At 38.8% G+C, this 22,033-nt stretch overlaps 1 protein-coding gene across 2 annotated transcripts in view; it reads left to right on the forward strand.

The window, feature by feature from the left end:
• Positions 1 to 22,033, forward strand: part of SLC10A7 (solute carrier family 10 member 7) — a 135,417-nt gene that overhangs the window by 27,265 nt on the left and 86,119 nt on the right. For both annotated transcript variants that reach the window (XM_056490354.1, XM_056490353.1), the window contains exon 5: positions 16,811 to 16,849. In XM_056490354.1, coding sequence (XP_056346329.1) covers positions 16,811 to 16,849 — 39 coding nt within the window. The remainder of the gene's footprint in view (positions 1 to 16,810; positions 16,850 to 22,033) is intronic.

Here is a 22,033-nt window from a genome sequence, read left to right on the forward strand (position 1 = left end):
AATTTCAATACCTTTAACATTATACAGTATTATGTGTGGCAAATACCGTATGTGTATATTTGAGTGTGAGTTTCTGGTCACACTAAGTTTGTGTGTGGTTTAGTGCCTATATTGCAGGTGTTTAACAACTCTAACAGGCATTTTTGAGTGAGCAGTAAGTGAAGAAAAGATCCCTGGAGTGTTTTAAAGGGTTGAATTGATTTGTGTGTTTCAGTCTTGACAGTCTCACTTGAAATCATTTTATTTGAGCAAGAACCCCAAAAACTGACCTGCCTGAAAGTCTATTGTGGTTTTTTTTTGTTTTTTTTTTTTTTTTACACTTCTGTCACAGGTGGTGTGACAAAATGCTGTCTGCATCTTCCAACACAGTTATGGCTTCCAACACTGTCACCATTCCTCTTCAGCTGCACACCCAAATCTTTGCTTAAAACAAATCACTATCTAAAGGAATGTGAGGGAAAAGCTGTCTGGTGAACCAGGGTTATTTAACCTATGGCTACCAGCAGGTATAACTGATCGTTATCTGAAAAATTCTATGAGGTCCATAATATGAATAGGATGAAGACAGGTACTGTGCTTCTCAGAGGTGCATGGGATCGGGGAGCTGCACAGGAGTGATTTGCAGGCAGTAACTGTTTTCATAAGGATGGTGGCACTGTGGATTTTGCATCATTTGTTGTCATTCTTGTGCCATAATCCAGGCACAAGCACTATGACTGCTTGGTAGCTGCCTGCTGCTCAAAAGGTTCTGTCTGGCTATCCTAAGAGAGAAATGAGGTCTTCATAATGTTTCAATTCTGTTTTGCACAACCCTAGTGGGTTGCTTTTTTCTTACTTTTCCTTTTCTGTTGTCCTTTGGGAGGCGTTGCAGCAGTTTTGTTTGTCTGCACTGTTCTGTTGAAGGTCACAGAACTGGAACAGGTGAAATCCAGGGGTCTGTGAAATTGTATCTGCAAAACCCAGTCAGTATGACCTCCCTCTGAGTTAAGCAGGGAGCAGGGTGCTTCCCAGGAAGGAGTGGAGTCCCTAGCTGAGGTTTTGGGGAGAGCCCTACTGGATGGATTTGCAATGTATCTGAAACAGAATTCCTTTCACTTCATTCTCTTTTGTTATGTGCCCAGAGCTCTTGAAAGCCACTCCACTACTTGACAAGCAAGAATGTGACACAGTCAGCAAATACTAGATGAGTTTATAGAAGTAGAGGCACAGCCATCTCACTGTGTTTTCAGGCTGTTAAAATTCATATATTTAGATCACAAACCTCACCAGTTTAAGTAAAAAGGTGATTGGATCTGAGGTGGCGTGGGAGATTCCAATGCAGTGCAGGAGCAGAGAAAAGCACTGCAGAACTACTTCTCCCTGACATGCTAGCAACCTTTTATGTTGAGAGATGAAGTTATGAGAAGCTAGTACTTGGAGTTTGGAACTGGTGAAATTACTGATATCTTCTGCAAATAGATTGTCCCCTGCCTTCTTGTTCATGTGGCACATTTCTGTACCATGAAATGTCATAAGGACCTGTAAAACAGTTCTTTATTTGGAGTTACAGAAAACTGGCTTTAGAGCAATGCAGGTCCTTGAGTGGACTCATAAATAGGTATAAATACCTTATACAAGTGTACTGAATTTGTGTGGCAAAGCCAGAATGCTGCAGGGTGTAGTCTGTGAGAAGCTGCTTGAAGTGTCTCCTACACCTGATGGTGCCAATGCCAGCTGGCTCCAAGATGGACCAGCCACTGGCCAAGGCCCATTAGCAGATACTGGTTGTGGAATAATGTAGGTAAGAAGGGGCAGAAGTCTCTGCACAATAGCAGCCAGAGAAGAGAAAAGTGAAAATATGTGAGAGGAGCAGCCCTGCAGACACCCAGGCATGTGAACAAGAGGCTGGAGGTTCTCCAGGTGCCAGAGCTGAGGTTCCCCTGCAGCCCGTGGTGCAGCAGCTGCAGCCCTTGCAGGACCACGGTGGAGCAGAGATCCACCTGCAGCCCATGGAGAAACCCACACTGGAGCAGGTGGATGCCTGAAGGAGGATGTGACTCTGGGGCAAACCTGCACTGGAGCAGGCTCCTGGCAAGACTTTCAGACTTACGGAGAGAGGAGCCCATGCAGGAGCCGGTTTGCTGGCAGGACTTATGACCCTGTGGGGACCCACGCTGGAGCAGCCTGTTCCTGAAGGACTGCATCCATGGAAAAGGACCCATGCTGGAGCAGTTCGTGAAGAACTGCAGCCTGTGAGAGAGATTCATGTTGGTTCCCCATGCCAGAGCTAGGGAAGAGTGCGAGGAGGCAGAGGCAGTGTGTGATGAACTGACTATAAGCCCTGTTTCTCATCACCCTGCAGCTCTGGTGGGGAGGAGGTAGAGAATTTGGGAGTAAAGTTAAGCCTGGAAAGAAAGGAGGGATGAGGGGAAGGTGTTTTTAAGATTTAATTTTATTTCTTGTTATCCTGCTCTGATTTGATAGGGGAAAAAAATAATTATTTCTTACCGAAGTCAGGTCTGTTTTGCCTGTGACAGTAAATGGATGAGTGATCTCCCCATCCTGATATCAGTCTCCAGTGTTGTGTTATATTTTTCTCTCCCCTGTCCTGCTGAAGAGGGGAGTGATAAAGTGGCTTTGGTAGGGCCCTGGCATCCAGCCAAGGTCAACCCACCACAACAAGCTGAATAAATTTGAGTGCATTAAGGTGTTACATTGCTTATTAATGATTTCTGCTTCTTTCTGGGTGCTTCTATTACCAGAGGGTTGATGAATTTGAAATAACTTTTGCGAAGGAAAAAACATAGAAAGTAAAGACAGCCCCTTAGACATCTGCAGCAACAGTGTTCTCTGGTTAGGGCTGTTGGGTTCCTAGGGATGACAGGAATGCCCTGCTGGCACAGCTATGTAGGGATGGAAACAGTTGTGTCACTAATATGCTCCTGTCTGGTATTTAAGAATAAAGCCACTAAGAACTATGAGAGAGGAATGGCTCTAGAAGCAGTCAGCAAGAGTGAATATTGTAAAAGAAAAGAAAATTAGGGTTGAATTGAAGGGCAAATTATGCAGAAAATTAAAACACAGCATCTGCATGGACCTAGTAGTTTGTTACTTCAAGGGAATGTGTAGGTGTTTCATAGTTGTGTCATCAAATGAAAAGTATCTGTATATTTTTTGCTCCATACTACAATTGTTATATTTAGTGGTTTTGGGCCCAGGACAACCCAAGCTGTAGGAGAAACTTAAGCCATAGCTTCCCCTTTTACTTACATGAGCCATTAAGACCTTGGAGAGTGTATAATTTAAAACATCTCATATTGATGTAATTGAGGCAGGGACTTGATCTAAGGATCACGTAATGAGATAAATAGGACAATCTTTGTTTCCATTCACAAGTTTATTTCCAATCTCATGTTCCAGTCACAACACTGGAATTGTTGAATGAGGAATGTAACTAACATGGCAACTTTTTGAAAGGTGTCTGCATGTGGCAACATATGGATAATCACAAGCAAAAGTTGCTTGGAGATTTGATTATACTTAAATTCCTTGCAGAGAATTCTTGCTATAGAATATCTGGTTTTCCAGCATGTCAGGAACAGCTTGCTGTTCCTTTAGTTTGTGGAGCTTTTGATTTCGATTGTGGGGAAGAAAGAAAATGAATTAGAATGAAATCCAGAAAGCTATGTTTTTATGAGCTCTTGTAATTAAAAATGTTGGCTCCTTTTCTGATTTTTGAAGCAAAGTTATCTATGTTTAGAGGTGTTGAAGGAGGAAAAACTGTAGTGAATTTCCAAGTGCTATTCAGTTTTATGCCAACAATGATGGGAATTGCCTTGTGTGGCAGAAGAGATGATGGAAGGATCAGAAGCTGGTTGACAAAGCCCTTCCTTTCTAAATTGCAGATCCTAAAAATCTAAATCAAGTCACAGTAATATATGAGCTTGTGGCTGTATAAGAAGTCTCCTGGCTATATAAAGCATTTAGCAAACCCCTGGGTTATCCTGGTGTTTTATTGGTGACCCTATGACCCAGCATAAATTCAAGGCAAAGGGCTGTTTTAACTGTGCCCCCCTTCCCAGCTCAGAGCGGTGTGCTGCTAACAAGTTATGGCTGTGGTGGCAGAAAAGAATGTCTGGGTTGGGAAAATTAATTGCTTGTAAGCAAATGTTTTTAGAATGTGACATGTTTTTGTAATGTATACTTTCTGTTAGTGTTATGTATTTGAGAAATAGTAATAGGCAGAGCTTGCCTAAGGATTGCTTTCTAAAATATTTAAATTATATAGCTAATGTTTTCCATGGTCTTTCTCTGATAGCCTATTGTGACATAGATTACAATGCTTAACAGTTCTTTGTACTGATAATATAACAACCGAGCATTTAAAATAAAATGCACATTTGCTGCTGAATATTTCCTTCTTTGAGAAGGCAAGGTTAATGAAAATTAATGAGGTTAGGGAAATTTTGCTTCACAAGTGATCAAGTAAATTGGGCCTTGCACAGTTTGCAAAATGTTATTTTAACAAGACTGTATTACATTTCTGTTGTGCCTTCCATTGTTAAGGGTAATTAGAGAATATGTATGTTTTAATGAGAATGAAAGTTATATTAGAACCAAAAGCTTTTCTCCTAGTAGTCTCTGAGGTTGTCTTGTATAATATGGGGAAAATACTGGTTTTTACTGGCAAGTGTGTTTATTTTTCTTTTTATTAAGTACTTTGTACAAGCAGCATATATACTGCTGCTTGTAAATAAAGGGGTTTTACAGAATTCCACTGAAAAACACTGCATAATAAATATATATTCTTTTTTAAGGGCTTAATAGAGGGTACATGCAAATTAATATTCTGTGTTACGGTTTGCTAGCAAAAGCATTTGAAATGTGGGAATGTTTTTTAGGTGTTAAGAAATGTTAGCTGGGAAGAGTAGTATGATTCTAAACATTCTTTGAGTTGGACAGTTTCATAGGTCTGAAATCAGCATTATAATGATTCTTGCAAATATCTGTGTGTTCGTACACTGCAATCTTGTTGTGGGCTCTGTTCCTTAATCAGTAGCTGTGTCCTGTGCGGGAGGGTGGGGCGGGGCAGACCTTGTACCAAAGACTGTGAAATAATTTTACTGCTGAAAATCCTCCAGCATTCCAAATCCCAGCAAGAACAAGCAAGGCCACCCTAAACTGGTTTCCTTGGATGGCATGGCACAGAAATGACAAAGGCGTGTGTGTCTGCCTCTTTGGTTTTTCCTGCTCTTTCTTGCAGGGAAGAATCCAGAGGACAGGTAGGGCTGAAAGCTGCATCTGGAGAGCAGTGCTTTGTATTTGAATTATTGTTCCAAGGTAACAATTCTTGATCCTGCTGGCAGCAGCAGTAGGTACTGTTCCAATCCCTAGAGTTTCCAGAAGTTAAAAGGCAGAGAGAGAGTGCTGGAAATGGCATGGCAAGGTGCATTTGAATGGAGTAAATAAGGATGTGAGCAGGCACGTTAGGATGTGGAAAATGGACACGTGTCTTTTGTGGGAAGGTAATTGGGATTGGGGCTTGGCAGGAGCTGGATCTGCCGAGGTGGGGGTGACTGCCACAGGTTGATGGGCAGGTGATCCAGCAGCCTAGCCCAGGCGGTGCAGGGGGGCTGCCTAATATGCTGTGTGCCCTAAGGGCCTGGGGAACACAGTTGGATTATTATGTTAATGCCTGAGCCTGCTGCCCTCTTCCTATCCCAGCTGGGCTCCCTGTTGTTAGGAACTGCTTTGCTCTGACAGTGGAGTAATATACTTCATGATTGAAAGGGCAAAGGGGCTCACAAGAAAAAAAGAGCAGACCTGCACAGATATGTAAATGAAGGGGGGAAGGCTGTAGGAGGGTTGTGTGTAGGTGTGGGTAGAAAGTTTATTAGGAAATGAGTAATATAAATCTGCTAATTGAATTGTTATTTACAAGTCCCATTCCCTGATTTGTTTCTTTGTGCATTACCCCCCCTAATGCTGATGTACAGTGAATTCAAAGTGCTTACCAAAGCAGGCACTTAGGTTGATTTATTTGAAACCAAGGTGCTATAATACACTGGTACCAGTGTACAGTGCTGACAATGGTGTATTTTTCAGGACTTTGATTACTGTTTCATGCTTTGCCACTATATTGCTACACTACAGCTTATAGTGGTGATATGATTCTTTTATGTATTGTAGATAAGTATATCACTCTGAATTTTGTTGATACTTTGAGAGTTGGATATAGATACAGATTACAGGAATACATTTGTTATGGTGTTAGAGCAAATTGAACTTTGATTCAGCGAGATGGTGACGATGTTGTGATATTTTTCTGAGGTCTTTCTTGCAGTACAATTGACTAAACAGCAACTGGATTTTAGAATGAATGTATGTGAGAGATGAAAATTTGTTCCATAGACAGATGTGTGGGGGCTGGGTGTTTATTTGTTTGGGTTTTTTTTCCTTATGATGATATGACCCGATATAATGAGTCTTTCTCTGCCTTTTATCAAGCTTCTATCAGTATAAAACATGATTCAAAATACTAGTCAGATGGGATTTCTAACATCCTTATTTGTCTGTTTTACATCCCAAAGTGCTGATCACTGACTAGTCAAAGAAATTGCTGTTCTCTAAATTGAACTTTTGAAGATGAAAGCTATTTTTACAAAATGCAGCTAGTGTGTCAGATATAAAGTTGTTTGATAGATGAGGTGCTGCTCATGGAGCTGGTACTTGGTGTTGGTCAAAGATGTGATTTCTGTTTGCTCCTAGTGTATAAGGTGTCTTTTTCTACTCTTCACACACCTGGATATCCCAGTTCTGCTCCTTATCTGTGTTCACATGTATTGCTGCTCTGCCTTGCTCTTAAGGTGTCTGTCTTGGCATGGGTACCTCCTGCTGTGCAGCAAAATTGGCAGCTCTCACACTTCTGACCTGGCAGTTGTGAATGTTCTCTTGCACAGCTTTGTCCACTTACGCATCTTATATTACTGAAGTACTGTGTGATGATAAAGAACTCTGGGTCTAGGTTGCTTCTGCAGACTTAGTGCAATATCCTTTATGCTGCATATTTCAGTTTTCAGCCAGCTCTGGATGTCAATGGAAGATTCAGTGAATGATGCCACAAAGTGCATGTTCAATGCGAATGGCAAGTTTTTATCTTTTTGCAGTAAAACAAACTCAGAGCCATCACAGCTTTTGGTGATCCTCTGCTCTCCAGAGAGCACAAGTAGAATTCTGTACGTGTAACCCATAGTTTTTAGTGTTTTCTCTCTTCCTTTTCTTTAGAGAAATACTGGTTATATAGCAGTCTATATGACCCATTAGAGGGTCAAGTAAATTACTTGGAGGAAGTAATAAAAATATCTTTAATTTAGTTGCTAATGAGTTGCTACATATTTTGTATATATGTTTACATACTAAATATATACATATATGAAGGAAAATTCTAAAGAACAGTTTGAGCATCTTTGTAGTTCATGATGTACTTGTGCTGCTTTTCAAGTAGTTGTGAAACCAAGTTCCTGACCTAGACTTGATTGGTATTTGAATATTAATCCTTGCACTGCATGGAAGACAAGCTCCTTCTACCCCCTTTGGATTAGAGATATAGCAGTCCACTTGAAAAATGGGCACAACCATCTGAGTAGAATTTAAAGATGTTTTGGGCACGATTGAAAAGAAGGGTGGTGGTAAATACCAGTGCTGTAGTTAATTTATTGTCAGAGAAAAATAGCTTGGACCTTCAGTTGTTACTGATCCAATGCTGAATTCCTTGGGCATATTTTGGGGATATGTAATATATAAAGATGCACATTTAGCCATTTTCTCACTCTGTGCATGTGTAAGTTGTAGTTACATGAATTGCTAATATACAGGGTAAAAGTAGCTGAGCAGCATTTCAAAGAAATCAGTTGCAGGCATCAAAATTGCTCCTTTTTATCTTTTATGCAGTGGCTGTTATGTTGGTCTCTTGCTTATTGTATGCAACTTTTCTTTTCCTCTTCCCTCTACCTCTGCCACAATATTGCAGTGTGCAGAGCTTTGACTGGGCTCATAAAAAGGGAATTTGCAGTACTGTATAATACTGGCTTATAGTAAAACCTAACCTCTGGGCTAGGTTAAGAAAAAATAAATTGTCCTTCTTTGAAATACAGACATTTGTTGATGAGATGACAAATTCTGACATGAGCTCCAGAGCTCAGGATTCATGGATCTGTGCACAGGGCCATACTTAATTTATATTTTACAAAGCTGCTGTTTCAGCCAGCCTCCCCATGCTGTGGCCTTCCTTGCACTAGTGTTGTATTTCCCATCTCTTGGCATTATACAACTGATAGTGAAGCTCTTGCTAGTGGTAGTAGTGACAGGGACTTTCATAACAATGCTATTCTGAGCTGTTTCTGAAGGCATAGCAGTTAAAATGTCTGGTTCTGCTACTAACTGCCCAGAAAGCAATATGACAGTGAGATATTTATAGAAAAATACTGGTGCAGGCACAGCCTTACTGTTAATGCAAAGGGCACCTTTTAAAAAGTGGCCTTGTGCTTTCATTTCACTTCAACAGGGAAGTAATACTCTTTGGAGTTGTGGGATGCATTGTTTAACTAGACCTCTAATCATGTTATGGATGATGTGTCTCCAGGAGAATCAGGGGACAAGACCTTTAAGTGTTTTTATCACAGCTTAAGATCTCAGAAAATGTGAACTTAAATAAAAGTATGTTCTGGAGGTTGTTATTGCTCTGTATCCTTTTGAGGATACCTTCCACAGTCTATTTTTTTTAGAGAGAAAAAGTCTCTTACAGTTATGAAGTGTTTGACCATAAGAGAGGAACAAGTTGGCAGTACTTGTTTCACACTGTTCAGCTGAGCCTCCTTTATTAAATCATTGTTCAGCAATCTGTTTGTTCTGGTGTGAGACCCAGTGTCTTCACTGCTAAGGTAATAAACCTGGAGTCTCTTAAGAAATGCATGATATGCATAAGGCTTGTGGGTAGTTTTGATACCAAAGTGCCAGTGACTGGTTAAATTCTTAACTTTTTGCATACTAACCACATTTCACAGGCCGAATGTATGACAGCTAAGGCTTGCACTTCACAATATGCCAGTACAAGGGAGAAGTTACCTTGTTTTTCCCTGATTAGGAAAATGATGGAAATGAACTTTCCATTTGGGGAAAAATACATACAAAAAGTTTGTCTAGATGCCTTTCCAGGGACTCAGAGCTTTCTGCTGTATCAGAGCCACATGAAGTTTGTGGAGGACTAAGTCAGATGCTGGAACGTGGTGTTTATGCATGTGTGTGTTTGGTATGAGAAAGCCTGGGTTGTAACGAGCCTGTCAGCTTTAAATCACTGCTTGTGCCAATGTTTACACTGGCACTGGGCAGTCATCTTAATGTTTGCATTTGCAATTTTTAAGTAGTGGAGGGAAAAAAGAGAAACTGTCTCTGTTTATTCATGTTGATATTCAAAAGTCCACTGTAGGTGCTTGGGTCACTGCCCCGTTGGGGTGTGTGACATAGGAGCCAACAGTGGAAGGCACTGTGTCTTATGAGAGTGATTTTGTGTTTTCACAAAAACACTGACAAGGAACTGACAGGAGGATGGGAAAATTAAATTAGATCTTCAGAGTACTGCTGGGCTTGGGGTATGACTGTCACACAAAGATGAGGTGAGAGTATTGGTGGCTGCTTCTTCTTACAGCCCTTCTCATTACCAAAAGGAAGAGGATCTTGGTTGCTAAAAAGAGGAAGACTTTAACTGTGGCAACCTGAAGGAATAGACAAGGCTTTACAAAAGTTGTCTTGCCTGTATTTGTGTTTCTGAATATGGCCTAGATGGCCTTTTTTCCTGCTTTTCTTGTGAACACCACACAAGTTTTGTTTGCTACACAGCTGCAGGAGCATCTGGTGTGGGTAAATCTTTACCATTTAGGATAAAGCAAAGAAGCTATGAACAAGCATTGTACAGGTGATGGCATGGGCTAGTCAGGCACTGTTCATGAAGCCTCTCATCTCTTCTGTACTTGAGGAGACCAACTCTTGGTTCTTTTAATGTGAAAATTCCACCTCCTGATAGAGATTCTTTCCTCCTGGCTTCATTTGTGTGATCTTTCTGATGACAAAAGCCTTTCATTGAGCTCAGTTAAACAAGTAATCTCAAGTAAAATAAGATCGTGTTGCTTTCCAACCTTTGCTAAACATGGATTTCCTGTTACTCATCTGTATATTAGTATTGGTGGAAATTTGCAGAGTGACACATAAACATTCCTGAGACCTGAATGATTAATGTTTGCCATTTGAATTGTTAGCAAATGTTTACGTTCTGGTTTTACTCTCTGGAAAAAAAAAACATATATATAAATGCATATTTTTCTCCTGGTTTTTAGTCTTTCTTCACCTTCTCCTGCCTCTGAGTGAGAAATACTATGCTGACACTCCAGAACTCCCTTGAGTCATCCCTGTTGCTGTCAGTAGAGACAAGTTAGCATTTCTAACAAAAAGAAAGTGAGCAGGATAGTTTTCTTTATCTGCCTCAGTAAGGCTGAAATTATTGGTGAAACAGAGGATTTCTCTTCTTCCTTCAATGGGAAGAACCACATAACTTAATAAGGGTATCCAAAAAGCTTTCCTTTCAACAGATGCTTTTGTATTTGTAAATATTATTTACCAAAAGGTGATGGATATGAGGAACTACAAAAACTGGGGAATGAAATGATTTTCACCAGAAACAATTTTGCTGATAAGAGGCAATAACTCTCTGCCAGCAGAAGACCCAGCTTATTTCTGTGCCCTGCTTGTGGCAGAATGCTGTTCCTGCCTGAAGCAGCACCAGCTTCTACTCAGGTGATGGCAGCCTGGAACAGAGGGCTCAGTGCAGTGTTTTAGAGAACATCATTCTCTAGATGATGTTCCCCTGCTGAAATGCAAACAAACAACAGATTTAGTTATTCTGTTTTCATTTTTTGGTGCTTTTTCATGTTGTTTCCATAGAACTGGTGGTTATTGAACATGGTTGAAATAAAGCAGTGTTTTTGTGTTGTCAGCACAGCTGTAGAGGTGGGTTCAGGATTAGGTGATATCTTTATCTTTTCTCCAATGAGCAAATTGTGTTGGACCGCAGGGGACATGGCAGTGGATAAATACATCATCCCCTCCATACTTTGGGGTTTTTTGTTGGTATACTGGAGGCTTCTTGGTTGGTGGGTGTCGTTTTTGTGTATGTGCATGTATTTATAATTCTCTGGATTTTTGATTTTTTTTTTTTTTTTTTTTAAATAAAATCATAAGGTTACATACATTTCTACTCTACTAAAATAATTAATTTGGTATTTTTATAGGAGATTTTTTGTACATAAGCACACTTTTTTGGGAAGATTTCTTTGGACTCAAAATTTAGCTGGTGTCAAAATTTTGTGGAGGTTTTGTGTTTTTCATATTCTGTGTGTTTGGATGGTTGTTGGTTTAGGGGCTTTGTATGGTTTTGTTTTTTATTTTTTTTTTGTTGTAAATGTAATACAACTGTTGTGGTGCCCTATCACATATAGAGCACATGGTCTGGAATCATGTGTAAGATGTGTTCTCCCGCTTCTGTTGCATTCAGTATGGAGTGTACATACATCAGAGTCAAATCTAGACTGTATTTGTTTCCCAGGGATGATGCTGGAGTGTAAAAAGGCACGTGCTTTGCCTTGGAGGGGGCAACTGGGCTTCTGGAGGTTTGGTTGAGCAGTTAACACTGCCTCCTTCATTTTTGCTATGCTGGAGCAGGATTTTTATATGCATTTTAACAGTTATTTAAGAGTCCCCATATGCTTAGAAAGGAATCTGAATATATGTGCCTTTTTTAAGGCTGCATCATAACTAGGTTATTCCATCAATACAGTGGAATACTGGGAGCTGCAGTTGGAACAATATGTAAAAATACAGCTTGTAAAAGATTTCCTTTATTAACTGTCATCATCCACAGAATATATGTTCAAATAAACGTTGTGTAATAACTAAATTTGAGATTAATAGGCCCCTTAAGAAACTGGGAAGTCATTCAGGATAGTCAGTGAAAAATAGCCTGTAAGACTGTAACATGCACATATTGTCCTGCTTACATGCTCTCTCTGGTGTCATTCCCATTTATCAATGTCGGCAGGCTCTGTTCTCATTAAAACACTCTTGCACAAAAGCAACTTAATTTTCTTAAGAGGAGAGGACACCTGATTCAATTTAGTGCTTGAAACCAGGAACTTGAATATATATATATTTTTTTTTTTTCCTGTCTGAACTCAGATGAATAGTTATGAACAGCAACACAGATTAAACCTTATTAGGTATATTTATACTCTGTTTGCAGTAACAGTGTTGTGGCAAATAGCTTTCTACAGAGATGTAACATCTTGTTATTGGAAGCAGCAGTTTAAGACATGAGCTGTGGTAACACTCACATGAGATTTTATTTTTAAATAGGAGATTGAAGGAGTTGTTTAGAGGGACTCTGCCTACTCATTCAAGTTACTTGTGATGTCCTGCCCTCTTTGACCTTTTTGACCTACACTGATCTCTTTGGGTAGATGAAATTTCCTTTAATGTCCTGTTTGGTCGAACCATTTCCATCACTTTCTTCAGTATCTCTCTTTTTTTCCCTTTCTTTTTCTGTCAAATAGGAAACATGATTGTATTAAATTTTGCAACAATAGTATGAATGCTGTAAAATGTTACATTACCGCATTGTGTTCTGTCCTTTACTGCATAATCCTGCACTAGAACTGTGAGAGTCCTTGTCTCTCCCCAATACTTTCCTGCTCTTCTGGGTTTTTCTTTCTTCTTCAGTGTGTCTTGTGTGTTAAATAGGATAATTAGTCTTATTGCTGGTGCTTGAGCTGTATATCCTACTAATGTGTGCTACATCCCCTTAGTGCTCAGGTTTTATCCGCAGGGAATGGCAGACACAGAACAGCTCTGTATGATGCCCAGGCTGCTTCCTTCCAGGATGTTCTGAGGCTGTTTGGTTTCATTACTCTGCATCTGTGGCCTTGACCCTTTCTCAGAGCAGGGGTGACTTGGGGCCAGACAGGCCCTGGTGTCCATAGTGTGTGCTGCCCCAGCTGTGGGGTGCCTGGGGGTGAGTGTAGCCTTAAATACATCTAGGAAGGTTGTCTCCCTAAAGGCTGCCAAATGACACTTGAGAATCAAATGCTTCACTATTGAAGCAGTATACACATACTGGTGAGAAAATCTCTTACTGTTTTGAGGTCCACATATAAAGCTGTGAGGTGCTGTTCTTTCCTTGTGCTCTGCAGTAAAGTTCCAGTTTAGTTGTGGGTAACAATTTCTTTGTAATCCTTCTGATACTGATAAAATGCTGCTGTTTGACCCAGGTGTTCCAAAATGTGGCCAGGGTGTCTTTTCCTGTTTAATGTAGTCTGGCTACGTTATTATCAAAACAATATCTTGTCTAATAAATTCTGAGATAGTTTAGCTTGGTACCAAAAGCAAGGCAATGGAACAAAGTACAGAATGTGTTCTGTATTTAATGCTTGAGTTCTAAACATGCTTGTTTGATTTGCTGCCCAGTCACATGTACTTGACTGCTGCAAGTATTTGCTGCTGCATTTGGATCCACACCTGGGGGGAAATACTCAGCCCATTGGTAGTGGCTTTGCCTTTTTCTTCCATCTTTTACCAGCCTTTGTTTGCAGGACTGTCTTGGCTCTTGTTGCTGTCACTCTAGAAATCTTAGCAGTGTTTTCCATACATGTATTCCAGGATAATGTGAGAGATGAAGGGCTGAAGCTTTGTGCTAGGCTCTGGTATGAGAAGAGGAAAGTTGCTGCCAGATAGGTGTCCTTCAGAGGTGGCCTGGTCATTTCTCATTTGGAATTCTCCCTGGAAGTGTAGACCACAAGAGCATTCACTCAAGCCCCGTGCCATACAGAGCTGACTGAAATTGTACCTGCCTAATAAGAAGTGAATTTGTTGTTTAATGGAGCTAATATGTACAATTGTTTACTCAAGTGGTGCTGTCCACACTCTTCTGTACTTGCCCTGTTACGAGTCCTGGCTGTGACTTTCAGTCAGGTCTCTTGACTTAAATTGTCTAGTTGTTGATGCTGATTTTGAATGTGGTCTGACCTAACATTTCAACACATGGCTATGCACTTACCTTTTGCAAGGACTTCACTGTGGATTTTATAGAGAGCTCTCTCCTCACACTAACAGGAAATGCAATAGCTGGTTTGCAAACACATGCAAATCTGAACTTGGAGTATTATAAAGACATCCAAATGTTTTCATGTTTTATTGTTTCATTTAAGCTGACTGCAGACAGTCTGATATCTGTTGAAGCACAAAAAGAGCAAACACAAAAAAAAGTGATGCAATAATATTGACTAATAAATGTTTCAAATAGAAAATGAAGAGTCTGGCTGTATCATGTGTCAGCACTAATGTTTATTTGTATCATCCCTCTAAGGATTTCAGAGTGCTTTTTAAGGAATGAATTAATTTTGACAATGCCCTGTGAGGTATGAATCCCTTTGATAGAAGGGAGTTGGAAGCACAAAAGTGGTTAAATTCTACAGGGTTATGCTACTAGGTATGTTTAATTACAAATTGGAGCAGTTGATTCAGTTTACTACCAGTTTGTTTAAACTGAAGCAAAATCACAAATATAAGCCCCAGGTTTGTGAGTATGAGAAGAAATTGCTTCTAAGTTTATTTTGCAGGGGAAATGTTTACAAAGAAAACTTTGCAGATAGAGTAATTGACATATATAAGTCCTCCCTCACTGGGGCAAATAATCTCCATGATTGTATCTTAATTTGCAGTATTCCTGAATTTTTTTTTCTCTTGTTTTGCCTGTAATGAATATTTAGTCATCTGCTATGGATAATTTCTAACACTTCAGAAAAAGGGAGTTAAAAATTGTAAACTAGTGAACTCCAAAACTGGTTGTGAATTATGACTTTTGCACATTACTGGCTAAGCAATTGAAGCATGAAATTTGTCCAAGATTGTTGCCTTAGTCCCTGATACATGCTTGAGATTATTATAAAATCTAGATATCTTCCAGATGAATCAGGAAAGAATAAAAGTAGTTTGATAATGGGAAAATACCACCATCTAGTATCTCTCCTTAACACCTTTCCAGATACAGAATTTCTCCTGGAAGTGCAATTGCAGCCTGTTTTTAAATAATGTAATCTCTCTAGATGATCCCCAAATCAGGATTGGTAGATGCTCTGGGTTCATGTGGATAGGTGTGATGTGTCTTTGCCTTGCTACATGAAAGTATCAGTTTCACAGTTTCAAATGCAAGTAGAAAACCCTGATTTAATTCACACTTGTTGAAGAACTGTTTATACTACTCATGCTTCGTTTCAGCTATGATCTCTGGCAAGAGAAGCTGTTTGGACTTGTGCCTATTTTTTTTCTTTTTCTTTTTTTCTTTTTTTTTTTTTTTTTTTTTTTTTTTTTGTGTTCAAAAAAGAAATGCTGATGAGAAAAAGGTGCTAAAATATGTTACTGTAGTTTACAACTGTCAACTATAATGTTTTATTTAACTGTATCTATTCAGATGCTCCCTCCACAACATGGAGTGCCATATGCCATTGTCCCTGTTAGTAAGCAAGTCAGCAAAGGTTTCCCAGTCTGCATTTGTTTTTGTATTTGGGCCACTGAGGAGCTGTGGTCCAGTGCCATCTTTTATTGATAGGGCCAGCAGAGGAAGAATCTAATGAAATTATCAAAGCTTTGAATTAATTATGAACTTGAATAAGAAAGCTAAGCTCTCTAGAGCCAAGGATCTCATTACCCATTCATTTTCATTGCATCCTCTTATGGAGCAGAAGGCAGGTTCAGCTACTGCTCCTACCCTGAATTTGGACTTTATTCAAACTTGCTCAAATCACTCACAGCCTCTTGTTGTTAATATATGGCTGAAAGTGTCCAGGGTGATTAATTTGACTCTAAATTAGCTCGTAAATGGTAGATTTCCCTCCTCTCTTTCCTCTTACCTTTGCTGTGTGGCTTTTCATCATCAGACTGGCTGCCATAAAAGAGTTTCTGTTCTTTCTTGGTAATTGGGGAAAACTATGCAAGAGTCAAGTTTTAACTTCCTGGAATGTAATGAGTTCATATTAAGAAATAATTCTGCTACGTTATATTTCCCGGATATTTAGGTAAGCACAAACGCTTCTTAAGTCATTCTTAAAATTGTTTATTTTCTTTTTTTAAAAGACTATGGAGTGAAAAGTAATGATGTTTTGGCCTCAGAAGTATGGGGTCGTGGTTTTTTTTTGTTGTTGTTGTTTGTTATTCCTGTTTTAAATTTGTTTGTCAAGCTACAGGAAATTCTGTCTGTCAATACTTTATTATGATGAATTATTAAAGTTTATTTACCAGATTAGAATTTCTTTAAAATTTAAAAGTGTATGAAAATGCAGTATTTTAGTTAAATCACATAATGTTTATTTTAATTTACAGGTCAGTATTTAAAAGTGTTCCTGGCAAATTAGAGCACGAGTAGTGAGACCAAGCTTCTGTGTAATATTCTTAGTTCTTGTGGATATTCCTCTTCAGTCTATCAGCCAGGATTTTTTTTCTCCTCCTGCTTTTGTCCTTTGCAGCACATTATTTATGAATGCATAAACCAGAATCCATCAGTCTTCATAAGTTACGTGCGACTGGCAATTTTTTAAGCCATGGCTAACTGCCTAATGGTCTCTGTGTATGTGTGTATTTGGAGAGTCTAATAGCTTGGTGGGTGGGGGAAGAACATTTTGTTCTTGCACTGTGGCTATTTTACCATTGGTGATACTTATCCTTTTTTCCTTTCTAGGCAGCTGCTATATTTAATTCCGCTTTTGGAAGTTTTTTGGTAAGTAACACAATATTTATAACAAGTGCTTTAATAGTCTCATTTTTAACAGTATCCTTGGTGTGTTTGTATTTTTTCACATTATTGTTGGTGGAATTTTGACATTCAGAGGGCAAAAATTTGAATCATCTTTCAGTTTATGTCACCATGCCCTTAAATACAGATATTGCAATTTCTTTTCTTTTTGTTAAACTCTTGAAAAAGGTAGTGAATAAATTGTCTCTGCTCGTGGTAAATTAATAATGTGTAAACACATCTTAATTTTCTTCTAAATGAGTTAACAGAATCTATTATTATGCAGATGTTTCAGACATGGGCGTCAATATATTGATTTTTCTAATAAGGCCCATCAAATACTCATTATTTTCTATCAAGAGGCCATGGATTTTGAAAAGAAAACATGACCCAGCTGATCAGAGAGTAGATGCTAATTTACTCAGTGACTTGTCATTTGTTTAGCATATTTTGCTGTCAGTGGAGCCACTCAGTGTCTCTGAGGAACACACTAAAATAGCTAGATATAGGAAAGCAATCAATCCAGCTGGAAATATAACTGTTTCTTTGAAAAGTGAAAGCAGTATTTGTGGTCTGATGGTCTACAAACATTTGGAAAGGACACTGTAAAGAGGGCTAAATATATTTATGAAGAAAAGAAGATTTCTTTTACTGATGTGTTGTTTAGAGAGATACTAATGAATATTAAATAAAAATTATTTTTTGTGTGTGTAAACTACTGTGATTGTTTATTTAGGCAGCTAATAATGGAATTTGTTCTAACTAAAATTTCTGCATGTTTAGAAGCATATGTTTGTATTGCCAGTCTTGTTCCCCCATTTTATATGTGATGTATAAAATGAATGAATGATAAAATAATTCAAATTAGGAAATTGAAATCAAAGCTGCGAGTACAAAATAACTCACTTTTTATTCATGGCTCATTTTTTGTTGTTTGGTTTTTGTTTGTTTTTTTTTAAATTCAAAACTGGCTTTTAGAAGCTTAAATATATGGAACTCTAGCAAGAGAACTTCAAAATACCATGTGACTTTATATTGTGCTGCTGCATTTTTGAGGGACTAAGGTGAAGTTAGGAAGATGGATGTAAATTCTTTGGAGTAGAGTAGACCTCTCACATAATTAAAATATCAGTTCCCAAGTACTTATGCTTTTTGTTACCTGTAACATTCTCCTTCCATGGACCTGCCTCAAACTGTGGAAGTGTTGGAAAAACTCTTAAGTCTGTGTGTGTGTGATATTTTCTCTTGTTGCTTGGCACAAGCTCCTGGTTTATCTGCTGTCTCCACCTTTCAGTTCAAGAGGTTTCTGTGAATACCCAAAGGCTCAGTTCAGCTGCCATTTGGAGATACCTGTTGGCTTCAAGTAAGAATTTAGGCTCTGACTACAATGCTGGCACCTAGTAAATTAAGAGAGACATATTCTCAATTTCTAGTAGCTGTTTACAGCTCTTTGAAGAAATCTGAGCTCAAGAAGCTGAGTTAGATTTTGTCTTTATGTAATATTCCTAGTTTTGGTCTTGGTTCATGATCATTGGGAAGTTCTGCTTACATGTAATTACCTCATTTCACTTTTTGTTCCCTTCGGGTATTTTTGCAAATGTTGGAGCAGCATTGCAGCAAACATTATTCTTACAAAGTTCCCAGAAAAGACCTTTCAAAAATATTAAATATCATCTAGAACAAAACCATAGTACCAGCTGATTTTTTCTAATTGCACTTTTTTTAGAATAACATGGTAAAGACACTGGTTACTATTAAACTACAAATATATCCACACTTTTAAACACTTGTTATGGTAATTCTACTTTGAAATCATGATTACATAGGGAATACGTGTGTATGCCACAAAACAAATCACAAATATGTTTACAGAGTGCTTTGTCCTTACAAACTTTTCCAGTTATGAAGTTGATAGGATAAACCTTGGGATTGAAATGTGATAGTAGGCCAGGGACAGTGGTAAGTAGACAGAGTTGTTTTCCTGTAGTTTCACGGTGGTATGGGTCTACATGACCTTGAATTGAGCAGCTCCAGATGTGGAGCACTGGCAAGTGTGTGGTCACTTACAAAGGGAGCTTCCTGTTGAAAACTGGCAAAGCATGAAATGCATATGTGTTTGGGGGGTGTGTTTGTGTGTATATATTTGTTTGAAGTCAAAACTGTTCTAAAATGTAAAAAAAACTGGCTTGTTTCTGAAAAGGTAATGGAAGGTCTTGGTGGAAATGGTTTTGGGAATCCATCAGTTTATATTGGTGCCTAACTTACGGATTTGGCCATGAGTGGAGAACCTATATCTTCAATTCATGATAATTCTAAATCACATTTCCATTTTTCTTAGGAGTGTGTAATAATGAGCTGTATGTGGACAGGCTTAGATGGAGTTGTAGACCTTTGTGGCCAAAACTTTATACTTCCACTTGTCCTGGAGATTATTTGGAAGGCTCTGACCTCAGCAAGGCTGAAGTTTTTCTTACGTTCCTTGTCTTCCACATGTACAGGTGGGCAGGTCATGGCACTTGTGACAAAGCCAGGACAGTGTTTTCTCTTTTCAGACTATGCCCTGTGGGCCAGTGCCTGTGTGTGAGAGTGTAAAAGGGCTGAAAGATGTGCTGTGCTGATTACTCTCCTGCCCCCACCACCATTTTTTTCCCCTTTAAGACTAGGAAATAGTGCTTGAGAAGTTAAATTAAGGGAAGTTGTGGAACAAAATGTCTGCAGGGAAACACTCAGTATAATCATTGTTAGAATGATACTGAGATCAGCTTATTCAGATGAAATGGAACATCTTGTGATACACAAAATGAAGAAATGACAAATATGTCTTGCTGAGCAGAAACACACTTATCACACTTAGATTAAGAACCTGGGGGTGTTTTCATTGCTAAAGAGATTTACAAAAACTACCAGCCAACCACAAAGTAATTCCTTTTTAAGTCCACCTAAGCCCATATTCCTATAAATATACAGACAAAACAGTGTATGAAATGATGCTGTACATATTTACATTATTTTACTGACTTAGTTTAATAACGTCCCAGGTCTAATTAAAACACAGTGTTTGAAAAAACTAATTGTTACAGAAAGTGTTTTTATATAGCTAGATTAGTAATAACTAACGATAGATGAATTCAATTTACATAAATTTCAGCCAAGAGAATATTTAGGCTCATACCACAGAGGATTGCTCGGAGTTGGGTAGTTAATATCATTATCTCCTCCCCTCATTTAAGCAGTTTGGTTTACAATAATTGTGGAACATAAGAAGTGATTTCAGATTTTCCCCTTAATGGGGTTTTAATATAATCTGGTAGTGTTTTACTCATACAGATTGGTTGGTTATCACAAGGTTACGTGCACATGCTGAGATAGAAAGTACTGTGTTAGCTGCTTCCACTTGGAGGAGATGATACTTTTGTACCTAAAGAAATTGCCTGGAATATTAAGTGTAGGTCTGCTGACATTCTTAACGTTGTACGCATTGCCATGCTTCCTAGGCATTTCTATTCTGCTTCTAAAAGAAAAAGACAAATACTTGCAAATGTCCAAATCTTGGAGCAACAGGCAGGAGACTGCAAACCATGCTGTGGTGATGGTGGGACCGTAGTGTTTGCCTGAGTGGTTCAGCTCCTTTGACTTTGTCCACCCATCACTGAGGCTGCTCCTCCTGCACTGGATGTGCTTGCCTGAGAGCTGCACTCAGTTTGCAGTGACAATGTAATGCCCTGTGTGTGGGAGATGGGCTTCCAGAGCACTGTATCCTCACAAAATGCTCTGCTAGACTAGACCAGTCTTGTCTAATCTTTCTACCTCTCATTAATCTCCTTTCTGCTTCAGACTGTGGGCTGGGAATCCCATAAGAATATCCAGCCTGTGAGGTGAGTCAGTGTAGGCTGGTTCTTCTGTGCCTTGGAGTCACAAACAGTGTGAAAGGAACAACCATGAGCTCCACCTTGAGCAAAGAACTGTAACTGAGATCTGAACATCTGTGGTGACAGCAAATCAAGAGGAAAAGAGAATTCTGGAGCTCTACTCTGCTGACCATTGCACTCCTGAGAAAACATCAAAGAATTGGTTAAAACTTCCTCCAATGCTGTCTTGGATCAGCTTTTCTTTCTCTGTTGAAATATAATAGATGAAGTAAGACACATTTCAGGTGCCCATCATTCCATTATCTCCTTTGTCCAAACTTAGTATGTGTGGGTTTGTTCTTTTATCTGACCATCTCTCAGAGGGGACAGAGCTGGTTCATGTTGTTCAAGAAAAACAAATAATTTTTGAGCAGCTACATGGATCATCGAATCAAGGCTAGTGTTTTTATTTATATTGTCTTCCAAATGCAAGCTAAAGCTAGCAGAGAATGAAGTTAGCTTCTCACATATACACAAAGCCTAGTCGGTTAATGAAAATGTATGGAATTCTTATCTAGTCTGCTTTAGCAGGCATAATGATTTACACAGCCTGACAGCACTAGTGCTGCAAGTAAATGCATTAGTCATAGTGTCCATTTTTCTTGCAAATTTGTGACACAGATTTAATTATGGGAATGACCAGCAACTTACAAATCTAATTTTGGTAGGCTGAGCCAACTTTTTTATTTTAATAACAATGGATTTTTTAGCAATGATTTCATTACTATTTAAAGAAATCCAACCATATGGAAATAACCAATTGGCTGAATTTATTTACTTTATTTTACCTTAATGGATGTTGAATGGTTTAGGTTTATTTGGGGCTTTTTTTATTATAACTTTTTTTATCTTCGTTATTTCTAGGATAAATATCCTTATGTGTCTTAAGTATTTCTAGTGCAAACATTGTAAATATTTTTCAAAAATCAGGCACATGTTTGTTTACACCTTTGTTGCCTCTTAATTGTCTTTGCAGTATGAAAAGGGGCAGAGGAGTCATCTGGAATTCCCTTTTTACTGTACTAGCTGTTAGTGAGGAAATCTTGCCAGGAAGTCTGTTCACAGCAGGTGCTGAATTCTAGATTCAGTCTTGTTTAATTTCAAAGTGGAGCTGCTTTATGGTGAGTCACTCCACTCTTGGAAGTGGTCTCCTCTTACTCTGTGAGCAGCACAGAGATGCTGCTGGTCTGAATTTGATTGGGGTAGTTCTCCAAGTCCTGAGCAAGTTCTCCCTCTTAATCAGCCACTAGAGAAGGCACCA

The sequence above is a fragment of the Oenanthe melanoleuca genome, chromosome 4 (genome assembly GCF_029582105.1).
Source record: "Oenanthe melanoleuca isolate GR-GAL-2019-014 chromosome 4, OMel1.0, whole genome shotgun sequence".
Classification (NCBI taxonomy): domain Eukaryota; kingdom Metazoa; phylum Chordata; class Aves; order Passeriformes; family Muscicapidae; genus Oenanthe; species Oenanthe melanoleuca.